At 40.9% G+C, this 22,049-nt stretch overlaps 1 protein-coding gene across 2 annotated transcripts in view; it reads right to left on the reverse strand.

The window, feature by feature from the left end:
- The window catches only part of Nlg3 (Neuroligin 3), a 69,154-nt gene that overhangs the window by 13,726 nt on the left and 33,379 nt on the right, over nt 1-22,049 (reverse strand). For both annotated transcript variants that reach the window (NM_169190.2, NM_001043220.3), the window contains exons 2-4: nt 21,105-21,462; nt 19,098-19,979; nt 12,983-13,146 (exon numbers count right to left, since the gene is read on the reverse strand). In NM_169190.2, the coding sequence (NP_731170.2) occupies nt 12,983-13,146; nt 19,098-19,741 (808 nt within the window). In that variant the 5' untranslated portion in view covers nt 19,742-19,979; nt 21,105-21,462. The remainder of the gene's footprint in view (nt 1-12,982; nt 13,147-19,097; nt 19,980-21,104; nt 21,463-22,049) is intronic.

The following is a 22,049-nucleotide window of genomic DNA, read 5'->3' on the forward strand; positions in this document are numbered from 1 at the left end:
TAATAAGTTGAACATGTTTTAATTTACATGCTCACGCTGAGCTCGGGTTGCCATTCATTCAGTCAGTGCCATATTATTTGCGACCGGCAAATCACAACTTGGATGTCAAGTTTTCAGGCAGTCTCGTCTGAAAGTTGCCGCTGGGAGTTGGCGACTTTCGGAGCAGTGTTATTTTGACTGGCATAAATTTAATCAAATTTGTGGCATGTGCCAAATGTGCGCTTTCCCTATTAAAAGCAGACATGTTGCTGCAACTCTTGAAAAAATGTTGACAGTGTCTGAATAAATGACTATGTGATCGACTTTGCTAAATCAGCACTTACAAACAAAAGGCAACTGGCGGAAAGATAAAGGATAATTACAATTTGAGCTTGTAGATTTAAAGTATTCACATTATGCCATTTGTTTATGCGCAATTTTGACTTTCATTTTTGTTAATTAAAATGTTGCCACTTGTTATAAAACTGGGTAGCTACTTAAATGGAAGCTTCTTTATACTCACCTCTGCTTTTAAATATTAAATTAAAATATATATATTCGCTTGGCTTATTGTTTATCCATATACCTTATACTTGTGTGCGGAACTCGCTTTCACAGTTTTGCAAATAAAGTTTTGTTGACACACCAAAAATGTAGAACAATTTGTTGATAATCAAGTTGGTGCTATTGAAATTCATTCTCAAGTCTGCGCACACAATATTGAATTGCTTGCTTTATGGCACACATTTTCAAACCCAAAACAAAATCAATGAACAAAAAAGTATCAAACAGAAAGCAAGAGGCGAATAGGAAACTGTGTCTGAAAACAGCCTTTAGGCAACCAAAAAGTAGGTGAAATCAATATACTCAACTCATTTTGCTTGGCCTGCTGGCAGCCGCATTGTCGTCGTAGTTTCTAGACTTTTCCCAACCTTAGAGAAACCCTTTCATTTCCTGCTCCCCAAACAATGCCACTTGGGTTCGATGGAAGATGCTGCAAAAATCTAGTTCATTTCAGTTTATCGCAGTTCTAGCGACGAAATTTCATTTCGTTGAGCTTCAAGTTTACTGCCGTCCATTGTTATACACCAAGTACATTCATTCAAGTACAGCAAAATCTGGTCAAGGGGCATTATTTAGCTGGCTCTCGAAATATATTGGCTCGGAAAACTAAAATAAAAACTCAGGTCTGTTTAATACATTTTTTAACAATGCACTTGTGCAGATTCATTGTTTGCTGTATTTTAGAAATTTCTTTAATTTTCTGGAGCCAATTGTTGAGTTTAAAGTGTTTATGCCAAAAAATTCCTGATCTTCGTCAGTTTATTTTCCGTCAGATTGGTTCGTGCTTTTTGTTTCCAGTCTTTATCGATTTAATAAATTGCAGAGCCACTGGGTCTTCAATATAAGGTTCATTGGGCTTTTGGTTCGTGGAAATGTTTCGCCGAGCTCTGAGTTATCCAGGTGACACAGTTACGCTCACGTAAGTTTTCCTTTTCTATCATTATTTTTTCGTCATTTTGCACTTTATGGCCAAGCTGCTGGTCCCCTTAACTCCTGAATCGAAGTTGTCCCAGAGCTGTTTTTCCCGTCCTTCTGGCTTTCGGTGGCGAGTGCATTTTCGGTTTCGTAGTTTATTACTTTCGCCTAAGTTTTTCTTTCCGTACCATTTTTATGTTTTCGATTCTGCGAAACTTTTAGCTCGTACAAATGAATGAAACTGGTTGAATATTTTTTCGATATTTTTTCAGACCTTTTCCAGCGCTTCCTGTAGTTTTAAAAAGCTTGTTAAACTGTTGCCAGCAATATAAGGTTTAAGTGATGTTGGTAGATTACACAAACATGTTCGGGGTGGGGTTTCGAAAAAAAGAGCACATAAAGTTGGTAACTTCTAACAGAGAAGGCTCCATAAGTGAATTAAATAATTCAGTTGGCAGACAAGATATAAATGGGAATTTCAGGTTATGCTGGGGAAAACAGGAAAATGTTTTTTTCTAAAATTGATTAGGCAAAAGTCAATTGGCTCAAATACCAATTAAAGTTCCTGTGGTCAGTCGGAGAAACTTGATTTTCTACTTGGAATTTGTCTTAAATTGCACGAGTGAGTAGGCAAATATACTCGTAAATGCAAAAGTCATTTAAACTTCTAGTTTTCGGGATGGCAACTTCCTCAAATGGTATGAAAAGAAACTTTTCGAATAGTTCCTAGGCGAGTTAAAAATGTTAATGTTGTTCTAACAGAGAAGGCTCCATAAGTGAATTAAATAATTCAGTTGGCAGACAAGATATAAATGGGAATTTCAGGTTATGCTGGGGAAAACAGGAAAATGTTTTTTTCTAAAATTGATTAGGCAAAAGTCAATTGGCTCAAATACCAATTAAAGTTCCTGTGGTCAGTCGGAGAAACTTGATTTTCTACTTGGAATTTGTCTTAAATTGCACGAGTGAGTAGGCAAATATACTCGTAAATGCAAAAGTCATTTAAACTTCTAGTTTTCGGGATGGCAACTTCCTCAAATGGTATGAAAAGAAACTTTTCGAATAGTTCCTAGGCGAGTTAAAAATGTTAAAGTTTAAATTCTTTACGCAGCTGGGGAAAAGCTGGCAATTCCAACCGAAATGAGCCATCTAATCTCGAGTAATCTGTGGCTCTATATTGTTAATAAACCCAACGGATAAATTCTTGGCATTTAAAATATTGCACGTACTTTGCGAATATATTAGATGGAACCAACCGCAGGAAACAAAGCAAAATGTCAAAAAACGAAGGAGAGATGAAATTATGATTTCGTCATGCAAAATGCGGCTAAACACTCATAAATAAAAAACATAAAAGCTCATAAAAGAAATATGAATGCGTCTGTGGGAGCGGGAAAGTATGAAGTTATCACGTGACTCCTTACGCACATTGCACGCCATAAATTACAAAGTACTTTGCCCGCCAAAACTCAATTTACATTCATGTACACAACACCCAAACACACACGGGCTTCGCTCACGCACACAAATGCCCTTTGCTTCCTCGCTGATAAGCCCGAAATGAATGGGAGGAGCACACGGAAAATGCGACTGGAAAATGCTTCAGGAAAGCGGGGAAGCTGAGGAAAACCCAGTGGCAGGCAAGTGTGAAGAAAAAATTGTTGCATTAAATTAGGCGCACACAGAGAGTGGAAAACTTTACGATGCGTCACTTGGCCCATGCCACACTTAAATGCCGATAAATCATTAAAAGAAAAAATAAGGGAAAGCTCTGCGAAGACGAACCAAAACGAGTCGAATGCAAATGGAAAACGTTGCTGGCAACAGTGCTTGATATGCTCTTTTTCTTCGCTTCTTGCTGAACTTTTACAACCCACAAAATACGATTTTTATTGCCTTGGCCCCGTGGCAGCTTCTGGCACTTCATAAAAATGTAAAATATTATGATGCCCACGGATACGTTCACTCAAAACGCATTGTGCGAGATCCGCTCGATTTTTTCTCATGCTTGCCGCGTCGAAAAGGGAAAATCCAGGCGTGTATGATAATTTCTTTCGAAATGTCAGCTAAAATGTTACTGATGGGAATCATTGGCCTTTCGGGTTTCTTTAACGGTGCACTTATCCCATCACCTGTTAGCCCCACAAGTAGCTCCACCTGCCATTTGCAAGCTAGTTAAACTCATGTCGGGACTTAATGTGAGCCAGCGTTACGTAATAAATGGTTCTGCGGGCCAGAGGAGCCGATCTTTTGCTGGGTGCCTGGGTTGTGGCCAGAAACAGAACTCGACCACTTAATCTTAATGCATTCTACCGCTTAACCCTTGAATCGGCTTAACTCCAGCCCAAGCCAGCCAGCCGGCGTTTTGCATACGAGAGCTCAGGTGAGAGTGCATTTTAACAAAACCAATATGCGGCAGACACATGACTTCTAAAAAAGAATTGTGGGTAAAAACGAAAGCCCTTAAATGCGTAGCACACCGCGGAAAAATATTACAGTAAAACAAAAATTTCCATTTAAGCACGCACTAAATAAATGTATATTCCATTTCAGCATGAACAATCTTTGTGAAATTTTGCAATGATAAAAGACACAAGTGAATCGGATTCCAAGAGGAAACCAAACTATCAAACAATTATTCGAAACCGAATTTCGCCGACGGAGTCCTTTAAATGCACGGCTTTTATTATTTAAATTAGGCGGGTATTTTCCCAAGTGTGAAGCTGCACCGGGTAGATAAGGGGGCTGGATGGGCGGAAGAAAAATGTCTGGACCAGAAGGGAGACTGAATGTGGCTCCTGGCCCTGAATGTTGTTGCAAATTGAAATATGCAATTTGTCGTGCGAGATTTTGTGTGGCTTTGCCGTTGACTACGACTGCAAGTCCTGCTGTGCTGGGTCCGCTTTTTCCTTACCAGCTCCCTCTTTTTCCGTTTCCATACCGTTTTCAATTTCAACGTATTATCGGTTAACAACATTATGTCAGCGTTCAGGCGTAAAACTGCTTAAGAAAATTGCGGACTGGGAAAAAATGGCGAATAGAAATTGGTTGGAAGTCGTTTTGAAATCGAAGCAAGTGCTTCGCCACCTTAATAGTTTTCCTTTCCCGATTTTCCCACGGACCCATAGCAATTTATGTGGAATCTGCCACATAATTGCGTTCCAGTTACATTTTGTGCACAGTTCTCAAGCGCGCTTACTTTTCTGCATTTGCTGCAGCGCCGTAAATGTGTCATACATTGTGCCGCGACACCAGGGCGTATGCATAATATGCACCCTATTTACACTCGGGCTTTCTTATTCGCATTTTATGCTGCATTTTAACGACACCGTGTGCCTTGTGCCACCCATGGGGAAAAGTCCGCACATAATTGATGGCCTGCACATGGCAAGCTCATCAATAACTAACATGACGTATGTGTTATAAACAAATAAGCACAAAAACTCATCCATCGTAGGCATCATCAATATCCGCTAGATACGGCGGGAAATTGTCAAAATATTAATGGCCATCAAGTAGTTCGATCTGCCTGTTGTAGCAAATTTATGTCTATTGCTACAACTATTCGAGAGCGTTCTTCCCCTGCCGTTTTTCCTGCCATCTTTGATTGATAAATTTTCTTTTACGGTTGCCATTCTTTCTGCTGTTTGCCTGGCCATTTTCTTCTTATGGCTTCGTTAGTAAATTATGGCCACTTCCGTTTTTGCTGTCTAATAAACTGAGCCGTCATATGTTGTGCGTAAGTGTGTGCGCGATGGCTTACTTATGGGATCCTGCCATCCTGCCGAACTTCACTTTTGTTTGGCCACCGAAAACAAATTGACGTAAGTCGTGTGTAATTTATAATGAAATATTATATACGCTCGTTTGGCAGTTAGGCAGTCAAGTGTGCGGGAGGTAATAAATGACAATGTGTGGTGTGATATCTGGCCGGCTTTTCGTGTTTCTGAGTCCTTGAGTGGCGAGTGAGAGAGTATTCTTGTAGGCAATTTAATGCGTGTTTTCCTGGAATCATGAAGCGAAATCTCTAAAAACGATTTGACAGTTGATTTTGATTATGCAATCGATTAAGTCCATTTAAAGGCAGTTCATGGAATTTCCAATTGTAAAAGCATGGAAGATTGAAGAGGTATAGTAAACCCAACACCTGGGCTTCATGAATTCATTGAAAGCTAATCAACTGAAAACATTGGCTGCCCCCAAAAGTTTTGTAAATTACTCTGGGCAAAGAAAACTCAACGTTATATATATGCAAAATATAAAGAACACATTTACGGCGCAAATAACACTGCTCATTTGATTACCCGCAAAACTATCAAAATTCTATTTTGTTTGCACTAAAACTAAGATTATTTGGCGTGCAGTTCGCAATGCAAAGCGGGCAGGAAGTCTTAAGAAATTTTTTGTTGCACATATTAGGCGAATCCCTAAAATACGTAAGTCAACTGTTCACTTATCCGGTCGACTGAAGCCAACAGCTCAGATTTTGGTGTGTTTGCAAACATGCCGCTACAAATTCGTGGCTATGTGTCTAATGCACTGCTAGCATGCAAAATGGCAGTCAGAATAACGCCCCTGTAATTAGACTATGACACGCTAAGTGCACGAACACATGGACGTAAACTAGGAGTTTAGGAAGGTCCTTCGGGGAAATGTCTTGGGGGCCATGCTTCTAGTGCATGCAATGAAAGTTACTTTCAGCTTTCTTTTCAGGGCCTGGGTGCCATTTGCAAGTTATATTTGCTTAAGCTGGCACATTTTCCATTTCAATTTGGCCACCCGCCCTCCCAACTATGCCCGGAAAAGTGTTCCTTATTCCTTATTATAAAGCCTTCCAAACGGATCCCCGAAAAAGTTGGAGGCGTAAGAAGCCAATTATGAACTTTGACTTATCAATTTCTTGGGAAATGACCGCACACACTAAAATGGTCAAATTCTGTTGGTCCAATTTAATGCGCAATTTAAATTCAATGCCTTGGGTTCTTACTACATGTATAGCTCACTTTCGAGGGTCAAGTGGCCATTGAAAAGGTGAACTCTCTTCGACCATTTCCCCGAGATGTGACAAATTTTTCATGCATATTTTATACGTTGGCTTTGAGTGTTCCACGGCCCTAACAGTGTATGTGTGATTGGTTGTGTGCACGTGGGAAACTTTGTGTGAGCGACCCCGGGATGGAAAAACAAAAATACACATATTTCCAGGTGGTTGTGGGTGTCGTGTGGGCTTTTTTCATGGGGGTTATAAATATGGTTGGCGCTTTAAAAGCGCAATTTTCAGTGTCAATATTGAATATTTAAATTTGTATAAAGGGGAATATACAATATATAAAATCCGACACACCAAGCATCGAATATTAAGTGCTCTTCAATAGCCCAAAGCTAAAAATAAACATTTTAGTTTTCCGTTGAATAAACAATTAATTACATACTCTGCTTCGAAAAGTAGTGTAAGGTTTAGTTATAACTAAACTTCAAAAGGTTTTTAATTAATAATCACTTAATTAATTAATCTAACTATTAGATTAGATTGTTACTTTTCTATTTATACCTACATACTTTATTTTAGAATTAGAAAAGGCCATCTAGCGAACAAGTATTATCCTTATACAAAATGTGCAACGGAAAATATGATAATATATCCGAAAACATAAAAACGAAAATGCCAGAAGTGCCATGCAACATTGTTTCATAACTGTGAGAGACAGAAGAAAAGTGGAAAAATGTCACACACACGCGCACATTTATACTCAAATGGCGGCCATCAGCAGAGACTTTGCTTTTCATACATATTGTAGATTTATTGATAGCGCTCCACGTTCACACAACCAAATACGCAAGCCCATGAGCAGAACGCATCTGCACAGAGAAAAATTTAGGAAAGTACAACAAGCTGATTAAAAAAATAACTGAAACTTAGCACAACTTGCTACGTTTGGCTTGTTGTTTCTATTGTATATATATATAATATAATGTATATAGAAAGTGAAATAGTTTTCTCTCAGTGTAAAGAGTCAGGGCGACACACATAAACTTGTACACATACACAATCAACATAAACGCTTTCAGTTAAAGTCAATATGTAGTCAAGCGCTTCGTTTATAACACAGAGTTGACAAAAGTTTCCGACGCCCTTTTTCTGTCAGCCGCTTTTTTTCTGCTCATATTTATGGCTTTCCATCGTCACTTGTAGGTAGTTATTCCAGAGTTATTGTAGAAGCTTGTATACTTGTATGTTGGCAAAGCCTAGGAAATTGCAATCGCAAGCAGCAAATACAATCAGCAACACAAACGCAGACACAATCCCAAAGGACGAGTTACTATCTGTCTCGACGAAGGAGTTACGCAAAATGAGCGATTTGATGTATGTACTTATGTCCTGGGAATCGCCTGATGGGAATCGATTTGTGGGTCCTTGTTTAAGCCCTGATTGCACGACGACTAGCTGACTAGATGTGAGAATGGTTACTTATTACTAATTGGAAAGCTTTAGAAACGGAAGGTTCTGCAACTGTAGTACTACAATAGTATTGGATGCACTATAGTTCTTGGCTGATATTGAAGATTGCTTAGCATAATTTTTTGTATAATTTAAAATAAAAGTGCTAATTTATTTCCTATATTCGGTAAGCTCTTCCCCAAGTATCATTTATATTCAAGCCGAATATATAAATTTAGCTGTAATTTTTGTAGAAATTTCTCAAGTTTGCAATTAAAATGGCTTTTAAATTAGTTTATGAAAAGTTTGTTCCAAATATTTGTGGCCTTTAAAAGCATTCAGCCTTCGTCACGAAGTGTGTCACAATTATCAAAATTCCAGTGCCGTAGATGAAAGATTAAAATTTCAGGAGTCCGCTTGCTTTGCATTGACAAATCAAGCCAACGCTTTAAGACATCCAAATGCTGATGGAAATCTTTGAGAACTTGACACTAAATGGTACGCAGGGGCTGGGGAAATAATAAATGTAATTTCGAAATCTTCCGTTTCCCACTCACCCTCGTTGCGTTTGGCAATTGTGTCTGGCGTAAGAAAATGAGAAAAGTAACCTCATTCTGGTCTTTGTCTGACTCGATTCGCCCTCCCACCGACAATCTCATCCAGCTGCAATATTTGTTGTGCAAAGTTTACGGGCAGCAGACAAAGTAAAAAGTTTACTTGTTTTTCCTTCCTTATTTCAGCTCTGCAGTTGCTTTTCCTTTGGCCGCTTCATTCCGTGTTAATTCGGCTACTGTGTAGCAGAATGGGTATTGCCTCTATTGTTGGCATTCATATGCATAACTCTTACATCGGCCGGGCTCAGACGAAAAAAGTTAAGAAGAACTTCATTTCCGCGTGCGAACAGAAACACGCACCAGGCGGCTCTCGTTTCGATTTCCGGTTCCGTTTTCGGGACCGACTGACTGACTTGTGCCGCCGTTTGCGTGTGGAATGTTGCACGCACTCGGGCACACATCAATGGCCCGTCCCCTTTCACGTCCCAAGCCTCATTAATAATGTATATTCGATGGGTTTGGATCTCCCAATTCGATTGGTTAGGGGATAACGGGAGGATTGGTTATAATCAAAATTGTTACACAGAAACTTCAGTTCACCATAAAACCATTCTTTAAATTTCAAATTGTTTGATTTTTTCCGTACACTTACATTTGGTTCGAGTGTCACATATTTAGGGCACTTTTCAGACGAAAACCAATATTGTGTGCCTATACTAATGCCAATGACCCACTTCGCTTGCGTACAGTGCTCATGATAAATATTTGTTTATTTTCTGGTTTACGCAATCAAATAAGCTTTCGGCAACTCTCGATTGGCTTATTGTATTCAGTCGAAACCATAGACACAAAGAAAATATTTCATTATGAATTCAGCCAGCAATGTTGCGATGGATTTATGGAAAATATGAATGCAACTGTTTCCATTTCTAAATATATAGAGGTCAAGAATACATTTATCAATTGGTCAATGGGCAAGAAAGCCCTCTCATAATGCGCTATTAAGTGAGCCTTGAAGAGCTTAATCACATGGAAATGCTAGAGATTAGAAATTATGACATTCATTTTTCACCAATCCCCGATTAAGGGGATAGCGGCCATTTCTCAGTGGGCAAACAAAAGTCAGTTAAGCACAAAATATGGCCAGCATTCAAACAGCTGATAAACTTGAAATCTACACACGAACGAGCAAGCCAGATGAGGGTTCAAAACCCGGAGGGGCACGATTTTAGGGGAATAAAAAGCCCAATGGACTTTTGCCTGGAAAAGCGGCAAATCATGCTTAATGTGGCATTTGTATGTTTATTTTTTTATTTTTATACATTTTCCTTCTACGCTTTTCTCAGCGAGAACAAGCCGAGGACTTAAAAGGGAACGCCAAAGGACACGGCAACAACAATAATGCCGTAAAAAGGCAGAAAATAAAATAAAGTAAGACGAGATGCGATGCGAAGCGATGGGAAAGGGCCAAAATGAAGAGCAGGACCAGAGCAGAACGCAGGCAAAGCAATGGCGATGGCATGGAGCAAATAAAAACCACACAGGCGAGAAAGGACTTCACTAAGCAGCGGCCCAAAGCAGAGAAAAGCTAAGATGATATAAATTTTATTGTCATGTCCAAGTAGATTAAACTAGCTGCATATCCGTCCGAGTCCAGAGTCCCGAATTCTGGCTCGTCGAATGCCGTGAACGGAGCACAAAAAGTTGCTACCAAAAAGGCACAAGAGATTTATGTGCTTATTTGTACACCCGTATGCGTCTGTGTTGCTCTGTGTGGTGAGGATAATAAAAGTATATTTTTCACTTTTAACGCAGCAAATTCATATTAGGACATTTAGGGGCTCGTGTTTCACACAAAAAGAGCTGCACAATCTTTCATCCTTATGACATTCAGCCGTGAAGTAGGACTCTAAACGCTTTGCGGTATAATTTCTGGCAAGTCTAAATGACAGAAAGACATATTTAGCCTTATATTATTGTGTGACCAATGGGCACTGCCCATCCGAATCGTGTGGCTTGAATTGTATTTTTTTTTTCAATTTTCCTCCACCTTTTCCATCAATGATCGATTATAAATTTAGCTCAGCTTGATATCACCTTTTTTGCCTAACTTGCAACTCACTTCGACATGAAGTAATGATTTATTCAGCTCGGTGCCCTTCTGACAGTTGGGCAAGCCAAGGCAAAAAACGAAGGCTTCGGCTCATTAAGATAAACTGTAAAAAATTTACATATTCTCCTCCTTTCTTTTCTCCTTTTAAAACGATTTATTATGAAATGCCCAAGGTCCTTGATTGGATGAGATTGTTATCCCTTGTAAGTATGTCCTTATATCTGTTGCCTTTGCTGTGCGCAAAAAGTTGTCCTGTTTTTCAGAGACTGCTTATCCAATTATCAAAACCAGACATTTAATTTTCCCTTTTACTGGCGCTTGCCCTCGACAAATTGCTCGTTCAATTAGCTGCCCTTGAAGATGAGCATTGCACTCGAGAAACGTACACAATTTCCAATTCAATTTAGGTCTGCGTCTCAAGTTTCGGCGCAAACAATTTATCATAATTTCCCAAAGAAGTAAATGAGAAAAAATGAAAACTCTTGCAACTCTGCAGAGTTAGCACGCCTTCATCGGCAGAGACCTTTTCTGCCATCTCCTGTCGAAGACAAATTGCAGGTAAAATGTAAATTCTTTCATACTTGAGCGAATCTTTATTTATTCTATAGGTATTTACTTTTATTCATTTTTCATGCCGAGACAAGGCGACATTTTCCTTATCGGCTATCCGAAAAAGTGAACGTTGTTATAGCAATATAAATTCATCTAATTGGACACTCCTAATGTATGTATTTATTTATACCTATAAATGGTATATACTAGTATATAGAGGAATGTGTGAACTATATATTTTTTATACGAAATAAATTATCCCAAATAAATAATCCATAAAATTTCTTTACAGGGCTGATAAAATGACAAATAAATTAATCAAAATTTGAGCCGAGAGGCATTGTTTAGTTTGATTATGCTAAATATACAATTATACAATCTTGAATTACGTTGCAACTACAAATGTCAAAAAGCCATGAAAATATATCTAAATTTCATTAAGTTCGGAGAGGGAGCTGAGCAAATACATTAAGTATACGCCCCGACGAACTGTAAGTTAATTGAAAGCCAGCGGCGAAATCAAGGCAACTGTCTCCTCAAATGATGGACGACTGTCTTGGTGAGGAACTGGCTGACAGACTGAGGCAGTCGCTCTGCGGCTGAACCTCCATTGCCGTCGAGCAGTTTATTAAATTTAGCTCTTAACGCGGTGATAGACAATCAAATTTACTTCGATTCGCAGTGCACTATTCGACTCCTCGACTGACAGGTGCCGCGCTATTTGAGTTGCCAGAGTTGGCTCAGTAGTTGGCCCAGTTGGCCCAGTTGGCTCAGTTAGCTGAGATAACTGACTGCCGCTGATGGTTCCCATTAAGTCCCAGTTACACGTCCGGATTCCCCGCGGCCAATGCTCCTTTGGGTTTTAATTAAAATGTAATTTACTAGCCTGTCGAACGGCGGCGGCTTCGTTGGAGTTCGCTGCCGTTGCATTTCCCAGTGGCCAACTGAAGTTGACTGGCAGACTGGCGTATAGACATCCAGACAGATCGATACAAAAAGAACTGAATATTTAAAGAGAATTCAGATTCAACCAGAGTCGATTTTCCCAAGATCTTAATAAAACTTAACTGAATATTAAAGAACAAAATGACTGGTGGCTGCCTTTCTAACGAAATTTAAAGTATTTGAAGGTTGTGGCCCTCAAAACCAATTTAATTCCAAAAACACTTTCAAAATAACAACAAATAAATGGATATTTTAATGGATATGTTGAAGTTTTAGTCCGTAAATTCAAAGAAACTTGTACTTGTTATGAAAGCCGACTGAGTTAAGACAAGTCCCCAGTGGGCTTTTCATACCACACAGCACTCAATTTATAAGATGAAATTTAATGGATCCCCAACTACTTTCACTCTTTTACAGCTCAAAAAGCATAACAGCTGCAGACAAATGTGGCAAATCGCTTTGGATTTGCTCCAGACAGGACCAGACATACTTTTAGGCATAAATTTGGCCACTTTGCATTCGGGACCGAGGACCTTCCTTTCGGCTTAGCGTATTTTTTCTTTTGGAATTTGAAAAATGCTCAAGCATTTGTCCATTTGCGTGCAGCACAAGCATAAAAAATATTAAAACCCCTGTAAAAAAAAACCGAAAAAAAGATATTTTAAACTTCACCAATGCTGACCCTTTTCTGGCGTTGGCCTTCGGGATTAACGGAGGAAAGAAAAATTGAGGAGAGTTTTCCCCGACCAGCCGGCTGCCAATTTATTCAAATGCCTTGCAAAGTGCTAAATAAACAAGACTCAGTCCCCCGACACGGTCATGTCATTTTTCTCGGTTTTAGCTGGGTGCAAGAAAAAAATATATAGCACACTTATTTGGTGTTAGCCAAAAGCACCCCCGCCCCCCCGCCACCGCACTCACCTTGAATGGGCACATAAATATTTAGATAGAGGCAGTCCTCTGATTGATTCTGCAGATAGGGCAGCAATCGCTTCAGATACTCCAGTCTGCCCTTGGGCATCCGTTCCAGGGCCGCCGTCTCGTTGTGAATGTCCGGCAATCTCTGCGGGCAAACCGGGCTGAATCTGCAAAATCGAAAAAGATTTGAGTGCCCAGCTTGTCAAAGGAGAAACTTTCCATTATGGCATTTCGCTCGTTGTTAAAAAAGGTTTCCTAACCCCGAAAAATAAAAATACAAGCGAAAAAAGTTTTTGGTAAATAGGCTTATTTTTATGCCCGGCCTCGAATGTCGTTATAAATAGATTAATTTGCCGGAATTGTGTAATCTTTGAGGGATTTTTTCAGGGGGGCATGTAATGACTTGAACAGAGCCCGAGTCAAAGTCAACTTTGTGATTGTCTTTTGGCCATAACAACTTTTAGATTTGAACGCAAAGTTTGCCTTTTAATTTGTTTTTGTCAATTCGTCTCCTCTTCATTTCTTCGCTACTGCATTTTTCTCCTTTTGGCCGAGGCTTATTTTCGATCTTGGTAAATTGGTTTTCGATTTGGCTCTTATCGTTCGATTTTTCCCATTGGCAAATCTCCCTTTGTGTGTGCACTTGTGCAATTACTGATTTCCTCCCTCTATTCCCACAAACGGGCCATGCAAATGCCAGAAGCGTACTCATTTTTTGGCCTTGCGCTCATTTATGAATCTGATGGGATTCGGAATACACCGATAGAAAAAATACGTATTTAGGTAATTAAGAATGGAACAAAAAGTGTGCTTATCGAAGGACAATACTTAAACTAATTGTAACTTTTATTAATTGTATGTCTCATGACTTATAATAAGTATTAAACTCTGAAAAATTGTTGAATAATACATCTTCAAAATAACTTTGTATCATTTCTACATATAGAAATAAACATTAAAATTGGTTTGATTATAAAATGTATTCTATATTGTTTCAGTTATACCTTGAAATATCTTAAGTTGGTAAATTATAAAGTACATATGTCAATTAAAAATATTTTTCCCCAGTGTTCAAGGCTTTTTATTCTGCCATCTGCTTTTAGCTGGCAGTGTTATTATTTGTTTTTAATCTGATCTATGTGTGGAAGAGTTATACACATACGGCCAAGTTGAGCCCACCTGTGTTCCATACATTCCCGGAAAAGGCATGATGCCCAGTTAAAATTGCGCTCGATTTCGTGATGGCAGTTGAAGATTTGTGTCAGTACAGGCTTTTAAAGGATTGGCAATCGAACGAAAGGGAAACTGTGGCCACTAATGAATTAAGGCCGATACGATTTGTCTGGTGAAAGCTTTCAATTCCATTCATCAGTCCTTTGTGGCCGTCAGAGCTCCTCCTAATTTGCAGTTGAGTGCTGGGATCCCTTAAAGTAGGCGGCTTAACTCATTAACCGACACAGCTCCTGTTGGCCACCAAACTGTCATAAAGCGAAAATCAATAGGGACATTTAAGAGAGAGTTGCTGCTCCATTCCCACGGCTGGCTGCCCAAAAATGCATTAACATTAATGACATTGCGAAACGAGAATTTATTTTATTTAATTTCCTTAACTTTATTTCGCCGTTTGCCCTTTTATCTTTGTTATTACCGCCCACTCTGCTTTTTGTTTACCATGGCGAGTATATTTAATTTTTGGTTTTTATGGCATTCCAAACGCCGCGCAGAAAATTGGGAATATACTTGGAAGTGACCCTCAGTGGGTCGCCAGTTAATGGACGCTTGTGGTGGCCATGCGATTGCCATAATAATCATTAATTTTATGGCAAAACAATAAGGCAGGTAATAAAAGTTTCATTTTCGGTCTCCATTCTCCCTTCGCCTTTTTTTAATGTAGCGGACATGGTGTCAACCTCGGAACCCTGCAGCCACATGAACGGGAGCTGGAACAGCTTGGATGAGCAGAAAATATTAAAAATAATGAAAGTGAAAAGTTTTTACAGCAACTCTCTCGTAGTTGTAGTGGCAGCCAGTGGCTGCTAGTGGCTGCCAGTGGTCCAGGGGACAGGTAACGAAATCCAGCTCCATCCTCCCCAGTTCGAGGTCATAAAAGCCACATTTTGCCTTTTTAATGTTGCCCCCCCTGGCAAACGAATGGCGCACACTTCTCAAGTGGCAAGCGATCTTGTTTATGCCACTTTGCAACCGCTGAACTTTCGCAGATAAGAACGGGTGGTGGCACGCAATACAGGTGGTGCAGGTGGGTTATATATATATGTGTATGTTGACTGCTGGAGGGGAGTGGTTGAGTGGCGCTAATAAAGCGGGTGCCGCAATTAAGGTCAGGGTGAGTTCCTCTCGCCATCGATGCTGCATTTGCAAATGGCAGGGCATTAAAAATTTGATAATTACTTGTAGATTCCACTGGCAGCTGTGGGGGCGCATAATCATGTTTCCCGGTGCGGCAATTTACTTTAAAAACCATCTTATGCTTTACTATTTCCATTTCGCTGAGATGTTACGTGATAGAGGTGGGAAAATACCATTGGATTGCTTTTCGAAATTAAACAGAGCTATCAAACGCGAAGCCGCGTACTCTATTAAATGGCATGGGTTGAATTTAATTTACATTGTATATGTTATATTGGTATATTGTCAACTTTCAAATTGAGCAATCGCCATGCATATAATTTAAATACATGGTGTTTCTTTTTAATTATGTCGACTTATTTTTATTAATGCCGAGTGCAGACTTCAGTTATCGGCTAGGTAGTAGTTTTAATATCTTCGTTTTAAGTTTTCCAATTTGAAATGCCGTACTAAATATTTGGTTAACTGGTTTAAGAGAAATCTAGCCAAATTCTGTTAGCCTGTTACATTTCTGGTTCACTTAGAAACATATTTGCCTGGTGACTAATAACTAATATCGCATTTCATTTCTCGTACAGCACCTGTTTTCAGGGTAGATTATTTGCCACAAACAGATATCTGCGAATTTCGAGCAAACAATTTGAAGATTGTGACCCCGGCCAGTGAGAAACTGCTCGGTAGCCAAGGCACGCGGTCAAAAGTAAACAAGGTTATAGGCATGGTTCATCGTCATCCTCCCCACCCCTTGCGTTATTCCGAAATACATGCAATTTGGAATTCTCAACACCTCATTGGAATGGGCAGGTGATGAACGAAGGGCACCGGATCGCATAAAATTATACGCGACATTGCGGCCACGTCAAGTAAAATAGATTAATTTTACCTGTGGCCAACGGGCCAGAAGGTTGTCGTCCTCATTCTGATTTTTCCATCCCTCCCACCGTTCACACAAATTAGATTGGCTGGCGACACAGACTGAGTGTGAGTCGCAGGCCCTGGAACTCACACCTTGCTCCGAAAATCTCCTTCGAGCGTAAAGCTTTCTTGCCTCAGTCAAATTAAATAAAATCCAATTTAAAATGAATTTTCGCAATTTCATTTAAAACGGGCAACAGTTTGTACCGCCGCCGCCGCCGCCGTCGAGTCAGTCGGAAATTTATGCGGCTGATGTCCTGGAGAAGTCTTCCCACCGCCCATCTGCCACCTCAGCTCTGGGCCCTTAACCCTCCGCATCCTGGCGGTTACCACTTGCTCTTGAGCCTCAAATTGGAATTAACGTTTTTAATGACAGTGCAAGCTTCTGTTTGTTGGTGCGAAAGAGATGCCTCACAAACTGCTGCACGCACATTCTGCTGGTCCTTGTGAAGGACCTTACCGCACCTCCTGCCCGCCATTCATTAATGCGCTTTTTTATTAGGAAAATCGTTAACTTGAGTTTCTCCACTTAGCGTTTTTGCGTCAAGCTTTTACTTTCGTCTTTATTAAAAACTTTGGCGTCATGCATAAAACTCGTCAGTTTATTGCGATTTTTACACTCCGTTTATGAGCCAGGACCTGGAGCTCTGTGACCCCGGAACCCTGGGTCCCGGGCTCCTGGAACCTGGTCAGGAGAGGTTGGCCACTAATCCGCTTGTTTTTCATAATCCTTACGCCACAGGCAACGGCCAGGACCAATGTGCAGCCGTTGGAACAACAGCACCAAAGTGCAAAGTGGCTGGCGGAATTTATTTCATTTTTATTAAAGACGTTGTGGCGGAAAATGCGTGGATGAGGTTGCCAAAGTGGGAGTGGAGGGCGATGGAGTGGGTGGCCGGGTGGTGGTGGTTCGGTGGTTTGTTGGTGACACGCGTGGCTTGTCAAAGCCATGAACAGCTGCTGCTGCCTTTGCCGGGCTAGGAATATGTGTGGACATAATTTTCTCTCTTTTTTACTTTCAGCGCTGCCTCCATTTTTTGTGGTTGCGGCAAATTATTTTTGCAATGGGGCCGATGGAAGTTGACGAGTAACTTGTGGTGGAAAGGTATGTGGCCTACGCAACATTAAGTTCGTGTGGGAGAAAAAATTCAGAGCAAACTTTAGTTCAAAGGGCAGACAGGTGACAGGTGACAGGTGAGGAGGAGTGCAGGCTAGAGGTGAATAAACTAGTTCGTGGCATTAAAATTATGTAAACAAATGAATCAAGAAATGAGTTTGTTTGTCTGCCTTCTTCTCGAATCAGGAAATCAAGGATTCAAAAAAAGATAACCCAGTGCAAAGCCACAGAACTGAAATTGAAATTCAAGCCAAGCCACGTAACAACATTAACTTGGTATCCTGAGCGGTACCCATTTCCCAAAATCAGGCTAATGACCTATTGTTCCAACTGTCCGTGGACAACTTTATTACGCTGACGTGCTGGAAAAATCTCTCGACCATTACTCAAGCCGTTTTATTGGCTCCTTTTGCGGCTGACCCCCTCTGTCAACAAGTCGGGCTGACAAATAAAGCCGCTCTTACCTATCCGGAAAAGCGAAGACGATGCGACGGAGGAGGCCTTGAATTACCCAAAAATTGGCGGGGAAATTCGAGAAATGCGAGAATGCGAGAATCATCAGTCTGCTGCGGGGCCGCAGGTGCTGTTCTTTGTTAAACTTGAAAAATTATATTTTATTTGCCGGGCCGCACTGTGTGCCGTACTGATTTCGCGGCCCTTTTCCATCGGCATTATGGGTCTGGTGACTGAGAAAAGGGGCAAAATCTTTTGCTCCTGGGCGGCCCCAGTTCGCTTCCCTTTTTTTTTTATTACAACAATGGGAAGTAAGGGAGCAGGGAATATCTCTGGGCATCTTTGTGAATAATGATTTGCCACTTGGGAGCATTTGTAAATTAGATGCCGCTGTGTAGCTGCTGCTTTCCCGTAGCGCTGTTTGCTGCCGGGGACGGCGTAAATATTTAATTTGCGAGATATTCCGCGAGGAAGTCGGCCGACTAAGTTGACCTTTGACTTGTGTTTTCCCCATTTTTTCATTCCTTACTTTCAGAAGCCATTATCGTTATGTCCATTGTTGTCGCCGGCCCGGGTTGCACGGGTTGTAGCATTTTCCATTATATTCAGTACTTTCAGTTACACTTGGCTTTCAGTATTTTCGGACCGCCGCCTGCGCACTTGACTCAATAATGAGTCAGTTAATTGAGGTGACAATTGTTGGGCCCTCTTGAGAGACTTGGCGATTTCCGCACTTGACTTATGGCATTTTGATCATTTTATGCACTCGAAAGGCAAATCAAACTCAACCCTTTGGGGAGATGATTTAGTGCTTTAAGACGGACAAAGCTTCTTGTCAGACGATGGAAGTCGGCAGACTTCTCGGGAAATTTATTAAATTACTTGGACGAGGAGGAATCGGGCTTTCCCTAATAGGATTTGATGGACCAATTTTGAAGCTTGCTTGAAATGTCTTCTTCCTTGATTAATTACTGTATAAAGTTGTCATGATATTGACCAATTTAACCAAATCAAATGTAAAAATTTCTCAAAAAGCTATACAATATAGGTAGTTGCATAATAAAGATAGATTTCGTTTTATAGTGGCCAAATTACAAATTGCTATAAGGAACTATTATACAATATGTAAATACAATATGATTGCGCTTCTCTAAGTCCTTTGAATAAATATTTTAAAACAGTTTCTGCGGTCTACGGAAATAATTTGGGCTAATCCAGTTTAATGGCTCCTGTTACCCCGCGCTAAAATGCATAGAGCCGACTCACCTGTCCGCCTTTTTGACACCTGACCACATGGCCGCGGAGACGGGCGGCATGAATCTCAAATTGCCGACCGGCGGCGAGGCGTAGGGTATTCCCCGGTACGCCTCCACCGGATCCAAGTGCCTTCCATCTAATTGGACAATTACGCCTGAGATGGCGCCATTGCGTGTGTTGATAATCCGCGACGAGAGCTGGGCGGGTAATTGATCATGGTTCGGGCTGTAGTTCGAGTTCGAGTTGCTGTTATTGCTAGTGGGTCTACTACTGCGGTTGCTATTGGATCCGCTGGTGCTCGTGGAAGATGAGGAGGAGGATGAGCTGCTGCCGGGGGACGACAAGCCCGCCGACGATGATGAAGTGAGGGATAATGAGGGCACGGAACTGGAAGTGGCGCTGCTGGAACCGATCAGCACGAGCCCGCCATTATTCGCCGACGAGGGACTCTTTTGCGAAGTGCTCAGGTTGCCGCTGTTGCTGCTATAACTAATGCCCGCAGCCAGGCATCGGGCAATACATATATCCAGGACGACCAGAGCCAGCAGAGATGACAACGCCCACGTCGACCTCCTCCTCGTGGGCGGTACTTTCCGCCGCGTTCTCGTTGCTGCTGATGGCGGGAGTTGTCGCTTCGAGAGCAGCATAACCATTATTATTATTGGTCAAAATGGCCACGTCGCAATGTTGTCGTTGTTTTTTCGATAACTTGATGTCCGGATTGCTGTGTTATCCCTTTTTGCCCTCCTGTATAATTGACCACAAGTAGCTGTTTGTGGCGTGGCCTGGTTATCGCTCTGCTTGTTTCAGCAAGTATTCGCACTTTTTGCTTCCCGTTTTTAATTTTCTCTTTCGGGTTTGTGCAAAGTAATATATGGCAGTTTCAGAGAACTGGAATGAAAAAAAAAGTTATTGGTTTAATTTTATACGCTTGGGGATATTACAAATATTAGATGGAATTTACTGCCTTTCAGAAAATGTTTATTGATTCACAAAGTCACGAGCACCAATTCATTCATTCTAGAATAAATGAAGAGATGTGCTATTTAAATGGGACTTAATATATATGTATAAATATCTATTTATAAGTTCACATCCGATAGCTACATCGGATTTAACTATTCGTTAGCCCTATATTCTCGGTTCTTCTCTTCCGCTCTTGTGGTATCTTCAAGGCAATTCAGTGAAGTGTGTTCCTTGAACCATTTCTTTCTTTACACTCTGCCCTTTTTTTGTGGTGGGTAAGAATCCCCCGCCCACTGCGTATTCGTCTTGTTTTTTGGTATGTTTGCCAGCTGGAGCATCACCTTGTTTGCACTTGGTGTAGTGTCCTTGCCCTTGTTGTAGTTGACAAAAACAACAGCCAAACGAAGGGGTTTTGTGTGTGGCGTGGCAGGGAAGTGGTCTGGGCTGGGTGGCCAGGACAGTTGGCATTTTGCATATGCCAGACATGTCAGTTTCGCAGGCAGGCAGGCAGAACCGAGACTCCTGACAACACGAGGAGAATGCCTACGTGGAATGACTAGGAAGTTGGTGGTGGTGGAGGTTATTGGTGCAGGGAACAAAGCTGTAGCCTTCTCATTGCCTGACTGACATTTGGTCATTGGATCAACAATTCAAGAACTTAAACGAAGGATGTGGGCAGTCAATTAACCAAACTGGCATAAGGCTTATTAACGGATCGGTTTAAGAGTCTATTCTATATATTTTATATAGTTAAAAGTGTAAAAAATTTGTTACATTTACAATTCAATAAAATTCATATTTTTTTGTTCTTAGGTTTCAGAAATATTTACTTATAACTTCATTTCTTCATTTCTGGATATCGATTCTTCTACGAGGAGCAGCGAGGAGTAATTGGTTACATTTTTTTCTCTCCTACTTTTGACTTGAGAAAGGTGCTTCACGGTCTTATAAGCTGAAAAGCAGCAGTGCACGTGATCCCTGTCGCTTTTCTCCCCTGTAACCGTATTCTTTTCGGTGGAAGAAGGGCATTTTTATTCAGCTGGCACTTACTTATTCCGTGCGTTGGCTCTTCTGCTGTCTGCGGCTCGAGTGCAGGTGCTAAGCCCTACTGTCGTGCATGTGCGTTGGATGCTGGATGTGGGATGTCCTTGCTCCTGCCGCAGCGCGTCCTTTTCGTCCTACTCCCGCTCGTTCTTGAGAATCTCTTCACGTACTGCTCGCTCAGCCGCGTCGTCTGCTGTTGCTGCTGCGTTTTCTGAATGCCGGCACGCTACAATTGTCATGCAAGCGGACATTCTCCACGTAGACGTTCACGTACTCAGCGATGAGCAGGATTCTGAGGAGGAGCACAAGACGCTGGCCGACTGCTTCTGGCGCTCCGGTTGGCGTCCTTCCATCTCGGATTATGCTGCAATCAGATCAGAGAATTGGCACACTTTATTAGACCTTTCATTCCATCCCATGTGGTACTGAAACAACGCTCAGTAATTATACAGCACGCGCCATTTGTGCATTTAAAGGCAAAACAGTTGTGCCTAGATATCTAGAAAACATACTGTACTGCGTTGAGAAATACTTCTTCTACTTTTGTTGTTAAGAATGTTACGCAGACATTGCAATTAAATAATATTAGTTTAGGTCTTTCAATACTATTTAAGTAACCAAAACGAAATTTGAGTTTTACTGATTTTAATTTGAAAGTCAAGTCTTATTGATTAAATTATTAATATTAACTATAAGCAATCCGAAACCAAACTAAAATTGTTCCCATTTGACGAACGACCTATCTGCAGAGTATTAATTGAATCACTGGCTTGGAGCTGGTGGAAAATTTTAATTATATGATACCCTCAAGTGTAAGTAAATTATTATGCAGATCATTAGCAAAGTAATTAGACCCGGCAGCCGCCTCGCCCATAATCCTCGGCTCACTAGTTGAATTAATTCTATTCCTGGAAATTGAGTTATTCCCACATTCCATCAAATCATACCGCT

Source organism: Drosophila melanogaster, chromosome 3R, assembly GCF_000001215.4.
Source record: "Drosophila melanogaster chromosome 3R".
NCBI lineage: Eukaryota > Metazoa > Arthropoda > Insecta > Diptera > Drosophilidae > Drosophila > Drosophila melanogaster.